Source organism: Osmerus eperlanus, chromosome 6 (genome assembly GCF_963692335.1).
Source record: "Osmerus eperlanus chromosome 6, fOsmEpe2.1, whole genome shotgun sequence".
NCBI lineage: Eukaryota > Metazoa > Chordata > Actinopteri > Osmeriformes > Osmeridae > Osmerus > Osmerus eperlanus.
This window is the reverse complement of record NC_085023.1, coordinates 19,441,131-19,451,956: the sequence shown is the minus strand read 5'-3', so window position 1 is coordinate 19,451,956 and position 10,826 is coordinate 19,441,131. Positions and strand designations below refer to the sequence as shown.

General features: G+C 41.0%; 2 protein-coding genes across 4 annotated transcripts; one reads left to right on the top strand and one right to left on the bottom strand.

The window, feature by feature from the left end:
* Positions 1-1,126: 1,126 nt before the first annotated feature.
* Positions 1,127-4,512, top strand: cdk1 (cyclin dependent kinase 1). Its single transcript, XM_062464235.1, has 8 exons — positions 1,127-1,287; positions 1,721-1,763; positions 1,912-2,068; positions 2,230-2,353; positions 2,561-2,731; positions 3,056-3,219; positions 3,518-3,659; positions 4,166-4,512. Exons 2-8 carry the CDS (start codon positions 1,727-1,729, stop codon positions 4,277-4,279), a joined length of 909 nt encoding a protein of 302 aa, XP_062320219.1. The 5' UTR covers positions 1,127-1,287; positions 1,721-1,726; the 3' UTR covers positions 4,280-4,512.
* A 582-nt stretch (positions 4,513-5,094) lies between these two features.
* Positions 5,095-10,364, bottom strand: LOC134022599 (transmembrane protein 26-like). 3 transcript variants are annotated; one of them, XM_062464236.1, is made up of 9 exons: positions 10,232-10,364; positions 9,922-10,094; positions 9,016-9,174; positions 8,843-8,866; positions 8,349-8,445; positions 8,072-8,158; positions 7,591-7,799; positions 7,227-7,306; positions 5,095-6,184 (listed from the first exon to the last, which is right to left on the bottom strand). In XM_062464236.1, the coding sequence occupies exons 5-9, from the start codon at positions 8,397-8,399 to the stop codon at positions 5,907-5,909; spliced, it is 705 nt and encodes a 234-aa protein (XP_062320220.1). In that variant the 5' UTR covers positions 8,400-8,445; positions 8,843-8,866; positions 9,016-9,174; positions 9,922-10,094; positions 10,232-10,364; the 3' UTR covers positions 5,095-5,906. The 3 variants fall into 3 exon arrangements, with proteins under 3 accessions (XP_062320220.1, XP_062320221.1, XP_062320222.1); XM_062464237.1 differs by having other exon boundaries at positions 10,029-10,094; XM_062464238.1 differs by lacking the exon at positions 9,922-10,094.
* Between the last annotated feature and the right edge of the window lie 462 nt (positions 10,365-10,826).

The following is a 10,826-nucleotide window of genomic DNA, read 5'->3' as shown; positions in this document are numbered from 1 at the left end:
GGCAGCCCAGTTTGCTGGAATAAAAACACTAACCCGACTCTCTGGCTCCATCTAGCTACAAGGAAGTTATTGCAGTTGTTTTCTTTGTGAAATAATATTTTTGTACTGATGGTGGTCTCCATGCAAATGACAAGGACAACGTCATACAACTATGACTATGTGCAGGGTGTTTTGAATACTTAATCCATACACCATGATAAAATGAATTTAATTACCTTTATAATCAATTATTTCATTTAGTAGGGATTTGGTAGGGTGATGAGGTCAGTGGAGAGGTCAGTGTGGAGGTCAGTGTTGAGGTCAGTGGTGAGGTCAGTGGTCAGTCTGAGAAAGAGCAGATTCCAAAAGTACAATTTCTGTTCTGTATATCCTAGCATCAAATGATTCTTACTGTATATTGAGCGGACTAGTATGAGTAACCAGAGTACGTTTCATGCATGTGGCACTTTCCTAGTCAAAGTTAGCAGGGGGTGCATTTCCTGGCAAGACATAATACAGCTCTACCCTGAAATGCATTTCCAGCTCTGCCGTGAAATGCAACCCCCCTCTAATTTCTCTCTCTAACAGAAAGCCTCTCCCGCAACGGGTCCCAAGCAAACTGGCCTGTCAAATTATAATGGAAAATACTTAAAGATGATCGACCCCTGTTGCGACTTGTCAGCATAGTGCACATACTGTTGATTTTAGGTCATAAAACACATTGAGAAACAAAGCGATACAACAGTGCCATCTTGTGTTATAAAAAGGGTATTACAAAAACTGTATTTTAAAAAATATATTCGAGATTTTAAGTGGACCGCAAAAAAAAAAACGATTTAAGTAAACTACATTTTAAAAGTGGTCTTGGACTTGCTCTCATCTACTGGGACAAAACCAAGAATGAAGACCACTTTGATCGTTTTCCTGATACTTGAATTAATTCCAGTGTTGTCGTAGTTTTCTAGGGATCTTTATAAAGTTCCGAATACACAGTATTAATATTATAACAATATAGTGACTAGTAAAGTTCTCTTTTAAACAAGGGGAGTCAGCAAAACCTTTAGTTTCCTAATACCGGCGCGCTTTGACACCCACATCCCGCTTTGGTCACTCCATCTCCCGATTGGCGCTTTTGAAAGTCAGCGAGCAACGCGATTGCTTGGTTTTGAAAGGCGTCGGGCTCCGCGGCCAATTCGAAAGAATGCATTCAGTGCTGTAGCTAGCTGCTTTCCAGACACACATTCATTTTTCACCACAAGGTCGACAAGCACTACAGTCAAATTGTTACACGGAGAAATCGGACTTCAGGTAGTTATGTTTAATCTTTCTTTTATTAGTTAGATTAATCATAGATGTATTTAACAGTAAAATGTTAAACGTGACCATAATAACTCAAGTGAACGATTGACTTGCCACTAAGCTAGCTAAGCTAGCTCGCTGGCTGGCGTGAAGCGAAACATTGGGATTAGCCTAACTAACTGGCCAGCTAGCGAACAAATGCTAAGCTAAGCACTAGCGTAACATGATCTGTGTTTTTACCTCTTTTAGTTTGCTACAGTAGCTAACGATGTAAATCTACTAGCTCTTGGGTAATTTAACTAGTTGACTAACTAAAGAAGTTGCCACGATTAGGCATTACAGTATGCCGCTAGATAGTTACTCTGTCAATGTGGACTGTACACAGCTAGCTACCTATCCGTGGCTTGCTACCAGATGCAGTAACTTATTTTCTCCTTTTCAGGGAACAATGGAAGATTACTTGAAAATAGAGAAAATCGGAGAGGGTGCGTTCAGATGTACTTTCACCGACGTTAATGTCAAGCTGTTTCACCATTGTCAAAGCAGTGGACAACTTCGATACAATTTTAGCGTATGCCTTTCTGCATTGTGGTAGCTTTCACTACAGTCAACAACGTTCGCTCCTTTCTTCAGGTACCTATGGGGTGGTGTACAAGGGCAGGCACAAGTCGACTGGCCAGGTGGTGGCCATGAAGAAAATTAGATTGGAGAGTGAAGAAGAAGGAGTTCCCAGCACAGCTGTGAGAGAGATATCTCTTCTAAAGGAACTGAATCACCCTAACGTTGTACGGTAAGGCTGTATGTGCGTGTATGGTCCGGTACGAGTACAACACAACTCCCTCTCAGGAATAACCCCCCCCCAAAAGTACCATGCTGTTGAAGTATTTGTAAAGATGTCCATGTGACCTTAATAGGAACCAGGAATATACTGCTCTGTTTTATCTTGACTAGGCTCCTAGATGTGCTGATGCAGGAGTCCAGACTCTACCTAATCTTTGAGTTCCTGTCCATGGACCTGAAGAAGTACCTGGACTCCATCCCCTCTGGACAGTACATGGACCCTATGCTCGTTAAAGTACGGACACCCACCACACCTACACTTTCAACACAAATTCAATAATTATCATACAGGATAATAAGAGCAAGGTCATACCATTTGCTCACTCGCTCCACAAACAAAGGAACGAGGAGAGATTCGGAGGCTGTGTGTCATACCTTGACCTTCATACACCACTTTTCTCATGTAAATGTTTCTTCACGTGTTGCCCCTCCACCCTTCCAGAGCTACCTCTACCAGATTCTGGAGGGCATCCTGTTTTGTCACTGCAGGAGGGTCCTACACAGGGACCTTAAGCCCCAGAACCTGCTCATCGACAACAAGGGGGTCATCAAGCTGGCTGACTTCGGCCTAGCCAGGGCCTTTGGGGTACCAGTGCGGGTTTACACTCACGAGGTACGTGCTTTTATTGATATTGAGATATTTCTATGGACATACAGACCCAGGGTTAGAGAGGGGGTTGGGTTTATATACTAAATACTTTCTATAAAAAAAAATATATATATCAAAAGAAAGACATATCCAGATGTGACGAACACTACAATTTGTTTCAATTCATGTTATACTTTCAATAAAATTAATTGTAAGGTGTTTTTGTATATATTTTTTTATTGCTTGATGAGTATACAGCAATAGGGCCCAAAACTTAGTGACAAAAAAAAAACATTACTCTCCTACTGTACTTTGTCTAGCAGTAGACTGTTGTGTGTGCTTCTGTAGGTGGTGACGCTGTGGTACAGGGCTCCAGAGGTTCTGTTGGGTGCGGCTCGTTACTCCACCCCAGTAGATGTGTGGAGCATCGGTACGATCTTTGCAGAGCTGGCTACCAAGAAACCCCTGTTCCACGGAGACTCTGAGATTGACCAGCTCTTCAGGATCTTCAGGTGCGGTAGTTGTTCTCTGTCACAGGAACATTGTTGTTCTGTCCCTTTCAAAGGTACTGCTAATCACATGTAGGCATATAGAGGGAGCTAGTGTTCCACGTTTCTCGGGTCAACTGGCTTGAGAAATATCCATTTGTTACGTTAATTTAAAAGTTTAAAAGTAGCGAGAGCCATCTAGAAATGTTGACACACATTTTGTCCGTGTACACAACTGATCACATTTCCCTGTAGCGATTACTTAGTAGCATGACAAGACTGACGACCTGCATATGAACCTACTTTCCTCTCTTCTCTGCAGAACCTTGGGTACTCCCAACAACGATGTTTGGCCGGAGGTGGAGTCCCTGCCAGACTACAAGAACACGTTCCCCAAGTGGAAGTCTGGGAACCTTTCGTCCATGGTGAAGAACCTAGACAAGAACGGCATTGACCTGCTCGCTGTAAGATTCTGTTTTGAGATTATCAATACTTCTGGAAATGAAATTATAACTAGAATTGCTGTTTAGTTCAAGTTCAAGTCTTTTATTGTCAGATGCACAGAACAACAAAAGGTCAGACTGGGCACTGAAATTCTTAAGACAAGATAACGCAAGCACCTGGCATAACATATAAGTACACAGAACACACAAATTTAAATTATCAGTGTAACTGTAACTGAGTTTAATTGGTTACATGCACTTCTCGGTATAAATACCGCCAACCTGTGTCATAGAATTTTGATGGCATAGCTAGTTAAAGTGGTGTTTTATGGAGGTGGTCATCACATTTTTTGGTCAGATGAACAAAGTTCACACCCAGGAATGGGCATGTCTACTGACCAGCGGTGCAACAACCCCTGTAACATAACCATAGATCTCACAGTCACATGGGATTTCTACAAAAGATGGTGTATGAAATGCGTCACCTTTCATAAATTGAGATTGACTGTTTATTAATTTATTTCTAGAAAATGCTTATCTATGACCCACCGAAGAGGATCTCTGCAAGACAGGCAATGACCCATCCTTACTTTGATGACTTGGACAAATCTACTCTACCTGCAAACACTGTCAAGATGTGAACTCAGCACCTCCGCACTCTGATGGTCTCTAACAGATTACAATTATGGAAGTATATTAATCCATATTTAGTTTGTTTGTTTTTCCGTTTTCTTTGTTTGTCTTTTCTATGGGTAGTTTCTCTGTAAATACACATTTCTGTAAAAAAGAATAAAGTTTGGATCTGATGTTAAATGTACAGAAGTTTTGGCAATATATTTTCAATAAATGTGCACTTTTTTGAGATCCAATTGGACTCTGACTTGTGCGTCGTTTAGTAATATTGTTACATTTCTGACCAGTCAACCATATTTTCTGACGTTCCCATCTTGATCTGTACTACTTGAAGTCAAGGTTAATGTCAGTAGAGGGTGCTTATTTGTGCATCAAGATTAAATCCAGCACCACAAGTAGGCGTAAGTAGAAGTAATGATCTGCTAAGTCAGTCCATGTCTCAGGTGTACATTCTTCAAAGTTTCCATGGAATAATCTACACAACCTAAAGTTTTGGAGTAATTGGGTTCATTCTATTAACTTTTTTCTTATTTGGAACAGATCAGATATCCTGACTAAAGACTGGATAAATAAAGTGCTGTCATAGTGAGTGGGAGGGTGTTCATGTGAATGCTGCAGACAGCATTCACATGAAAACCCTTTGTCTATTGTGTCCTTTGCTGTCGCATATTTTATTTAAAGGGCATGTAGTCAAAGGCAAATGTTTCCCAAATGTCAGACTTTAAATTCTAAAACACAAAGACACTGCATGTTAAGCGGAATTGAATAGAATTTTCTTACATTTTATAAGAATGTATTTCATATTCCGTGCAGAGCGCATTCATTGTCTTTAGTGTCTCCTATCCTTTATTCAATTGGTTCTGTGTTCATGCATACCAGATTGTTCAAGTACTATTATGCAACTATAACATTAAAAAGTAGAGCAAGTTTACATTGACTGATCCAGCTTACCTCACAACTGTCAATTTCCACTTAACAAACATGCTGTAACACGTTACACACCGTTTTGTAGATTACATTTAAGCTTTGGTGATGAGCCAAAAGGGTCTAATCAACATTTACCAGAAAAACATTTTATCCAATGTTGACTTTATGCTTTTTATTACACGACACTGACTGATTGAACATCCTCCCATTGAATTTCCCATGAGCAGAGAACAAGCAAGAACCTCGACTTATCCCCCCCACCCCTCCCCATTTCCTTTCATATTTCACCCATTTCACATTACTGAACTGAACCAGATCAATTAGAGCTGGGCCGTGCTGGCCTAATTCAGCGCCTTATCGTATTTTGAACATAAAGGCAGGGTCGCTAATGTCGTTGAGAGGGACTTTTTGTCATATTTGCTGAAATAAACTTCACACCCTTATAACAACCAATTATTCTAAAAGGTTTGACAGTAAAAATATCATAAAATCCAATATCTGGGCATTGCAGGAGTGAATTAAACACAACCAATCATTTAGTTCGGACCGAACTTGATGATTAGGCTAAGTTCGCAAAACTTACCGACTCTGCCTTTAAAGACAGGGCACTGTAGAAAGACATGATCAGGACCAGTATCAGCAGGGTTTCATATTAGAACTGTGGGGTTCCAGAGGGAAAACAACTCTGCTCTCCCTTTCCTGCCCCAGTCAGGGGACGGCACTGCCACGACTCGACCGCTTAAAGTTCTGGAAGATGACGACCAGTCGGTACAAGTTCAATATGACCACCAGGAAGTTCTTGATGGCGAAGAAAACCAACATCTGGTGGAAAACATCAAAGTGGGTCATGACTGTGAGCCGGACGACCAGGAAGGGCCCGTCCTGGAGGAACAGGCTCTCAGCTATGGTCCAGATGTCCGTGCTGCGTCTGGCCAGGAGACCCACCTCCTGGCCCTCGGTCTCCGACTTAGGTTTGGAGTTCACCACTGTGGAGATGGACACAGGTCAAGGGCTGACTCTCTCACACAAAACACACACATTGCTGCGTACACGCATTGCTGCGTACACGCATTGCTGCGTAAACACACTACTGACTCAAATGATTGAAATCATACGTTATGTTCCCTTTTCTGATGAAAACTCCCAAAATATCGTATTTTTGTGGAATATCATGAGGATGAAAGCATTTCATTGTCTTATTAACAGGACCATAAGACAGTACTTCTCAGATTGTGGATATTGATTGTGTATGATTTGTACACTCTTAGATGCATTTGTGTGATTACGTGGTCACTTATCCTAAACCATATTATTCAGGTTATTAATATTTAATACATTGAGAGAAGGTTTTAGAGAAGATAAGGGGTGGGGCTATTGTTACAAATGAACTCCTTAGCATCCTTAGAATCAGAGAATGAACAAGCCACAACCATAATGAGTTTCAGCAGGTTTGGCCGCCTGCCTGACAATAGCTTACTCCACATCAGCCAAGCACTAAGGGCAGGAGAAGATGTGGATTCTAATGTGTTTACATTACTAATAGATGAAACCAAATCTCTGTACACATACATAAAAGCCCATGTCAACTTTTGAGTAAATCCTTATGTGTATTTCTTTCCTGTTGAGGTTATCCATAGTACATCAATGACAAATGCAGCCTTTCAACCCAATAAGGGGTGTTTTAGTGATGTGGTCATTGAGGTTTGGCCACAGGAAGTTTAAACAGATCTTAATAACCAAACAGAACACAGACTGTTTTCATTGTTTACATGGATATCCCAAAGAAAAACATCAGGAAGTACACTGGAATCCTTTCTTAGCACAGAAGTTTGACAAAAACAGATAGGGTGCAGCATCAACATGTAGACACATGAAGGAATGTGACAAGCAAGAAGAGCAACTCCGTCTCCATAACAACAGAGCCATGTACCTGTTGGATAAGGACTCGGGCAGTGAGTGTGTTTCTAGTTCACAGAGAACCATGGATATTTAGGAGGTACGGTATACGGGTATGAATGGGCCACTTACCAGCCAGATGCAGTGGGAATTGGAACATGCTCCAGGTCCACACTGCTAGAATGATGTAGACCAGATGGGGGCTGTTCTCTCTGGGACACACACACACAGAAAGTCGGAGAAGTTCATAGCTGGGTTATCATACACTGCTTGGGGTTTAAATTCATGCTTCCAATGACAATGCAGAGAAGTGTCTTGTTCAATATCTTAATTGGTCAAAACAATATACACATTAACCACCTAACTAATAACCATTCCTTTGGTTTTGTCTGTTGTTATTACATAGTGATGGAGTTCCATACCACTTTTTTTCTTTCTTTTTGAAGATGGCATAAATTGGCGAATTAACAAGATTGAACACTGAATAATAACCCACTTGACATCGGACAGCGTTTCGCTGGTGAACTCCAGGATATCTGCTGCCGTGCCAACGAAGATGAGCAGGAGCTGGGAGAGTTCGTCTTTCGTAACTCCGCCCCCAAGGGGTAGAAGCCACTTGCCCACGATGAGGAGGATGAGAAGGACCTGATGGAGGGCCAGGATCCAGTCGTTGGGACAAAAGCTAGACTGCAGCTTGTCAAGAGTCTTAGGAGGGCCAATAAAGAGGAAGTCAGTCAATTTTCGACAGAATCATTTCCAGATCTGTACCAAAAATGTAAAAAGTAGGTAAAACCTTGCAAGAATAGTTCCTGTATTTCTAGTTCTTGTATTTACCTAGAAGTCTACATTTAAATTGAGCTCTGATGAAAACATTGAGGCTAGACAAGCATTTCCTCCTGGGTGCAGTGCATCCCAAGCTATTACAACTAAACTGAAAGCAAGAAACAATGGCATTAACACCTTTGAGATTTACTTACATTTAGGTAGTTTTGAATGGTGGAGTTTGCAGATGTTTCGTTTGAAAACGTGATTCTTAAATTTGCCCAGGAGTTTAGTTTCTTGCACTGAGAGATAGATGATTGAAGTCAGATAAATATGATATACTTCATATGAAGGCTATCAAGCAGTTTATATCCAACTGAACGTAAAGCATTACAGGCAAAACTATTTGCTATAGATAACCAACACATCTTTATTTCTTTGTATAGACGCACATATATGAACATATAATATGGGATCCATCTATTCCTGTACCTGACGGTCGCTTAGTTTGTTCTGTTGATGATGCAGCTCTAGAATCCACATTGACGGAATGATGCTGATGAGGAACAGTAGGATGGCTGGAGAGAACCTAGAACCAAAGGAAAATAAAACTTGAACCAAACTTTAACTCATACAAGCTTGCACTCCCTCCCCAGACAGTCTTTATCATAAAACTTGAGATTGAAGCACGTTCAACTATTGATGAACCAAATACAGTGTTTTTCAGGAACAAAGAGGGTTACTTTCTCCTGGAGAGTGAGAGAGGAGGGAAGCAGACCTAGTTTACAGAGTACCACCCCATCTTACTTTGTACCAGTAAGTTACATGTCATACTGTAAAACAATAGGATTAGCAGGATACAGGATCTCTGGGGAAGGGCCGTGTGGGGGAGGGTTGCAGTTCATGTGAGAGTAAAGAAAAGAAGGATAGCAAGTAATGAAACAAGACTCTTAAAAACACAACAGTATACATGAATTATAACTTACCATTTGTAATCTTGTCCTTTTCGTCTTTTTAATGTTACGATCATTTCAATAACGAGAGGTAGAAAAAGGAATGTCAAAAACCAGTACATGTAATCATGTTTGATCCACGTCACTCTCCAGACTCCGATGAGTGATATTAGAATAAAAATAACTCTAGTAATAATCGCACTTACAAATGTGAAAAAAGTCATGTTGGAGGTGGGTAGTGTAGCCCACGACCGTATAGTCCCGTTAATACTGACTCTTCAAAGTCCAGCTGATCGGTGACAAATGAGTAACTTATATTTTCCCAGACAAGTCCCCAAAGTTTACGCTCCGCCCCGTGTTGCATTCTAGCAGAAAGATAACAATCTACAAGATCCATAGGCTACACAGCAAGTCGTGTGTAAGATATTACTAACCAGTGACGCTACGATTATAAAATGTTCAGTTTAATCATTGAAATAACACAATGAAGAATGAGCTTGGCAACAGCGGAAACAAAGAAAGACCATTCCTCATGCTGCAGGCGGCAGCATTCTATGGACCTATAATTTTCTCATGATGTCAGTCATTTGTACACAGTCTATAGGCTACCTACGTTTAGACTAATGAATGCACAAATAAAACAATGATTGTTTTTTAATCGTTCAGAGAATAAATAAAACAAATGAATTAAAGGTGCAACCAATGCCTCACATATAGCCTATTATATTACAAAGCAGGATTCTAATTGTTTCATTAGCCGATTGAGGTCAGTGACAAACGATCACTCATTTAGCATAATTGTCATACATTTGCTATGACGGATCAGAGAATATACTTTATTTAACACCCGAGGACAGATAGTTAATCTACGCTATCACACCCCCACCTAACGGGTCTTATTCATCAGGGCCGGTGGGAAATGCAAATAAACCTCCAAGAAACGAGGACAATGTCTGTTACATCAAGATGTTTATGTTTGAATGCTGCATCTTATTTCTGTCAGTCATTCACCCAATTTATGTGTGACATGTTCCACCTAAAATCTAGAAGGGAAGTGAAAATGAACTTCAATGCCACCATACCCAATCTTTCACTACTATAGTTCAGCTCACATGCAAGATGTGTTGTTTCTGCCTATCTGATGGAGCCGGTTTCCAGACATATCCATCCTCCCTGCCAGTGTGGTTTCTGGGGAGGAAACAGTAGGAAGAGTTGTGACCTTGGAAATAGCTGGAACTCATCCTGTCTTTGTTCCCGACTCTATCATCCACAATGCTGTATATATCTGAAATTACAATCACAGTTTCAGCACTTTGGGGGACGATGTATTCAAAGCGATTCTAGAAGAATTCCTTCCTTCCTTTTCCATGTCACAAGAAAATACAAAAACTCTTGAAAATCAAACATGAAATAAATAACAACCACTGTACTCCTGGTGATTTCCACGTAGATGGTTCAGTTCATGAGACACGGTGTGCAACCTATTTTGGGGTGAACTTCACAAACTGACCCATTCAGGGTTAGATATTAAAACCATACCAGAGGTGACAGGTTTGTCACGAGCTTTTTGTCATGTGACAGCAGCTTCTGAATGTCAGGCCGTTTCCTACATTACATTTACATTTAGTCATTTAGCAGACGCTCTTATCCAGAGCGACTTACAGTAAGTACAGGGACATTCCCCCCGAGGCAAGTAGGGTGAAGTGCCTTACCCAAGGACACTACGTCATTTTGCAGAGCCGGGAATCGAACCGGTAACCTTCAGATTACTAGCCCGACTCCCTAACCGCTCAGCCACCTGACTCCCTTCTTCTTCATGTGCTCTAAAATGAGTGTGAGGCGCTGGGTTTCGTCCCTGGTGATGCTCTGCCAGGCCTCTACTGCAACTGTCTTCAGTTCCTGCTTGTTCTTGGGGCATTTTCCCTTCAGTTTTGTCTTTAGCAAGTGAAATGCATGCTCAATTGGATTTAGGTCAGGTAATTGACTTGGCCATTGCAGAACATTCCACTTCTTTGCC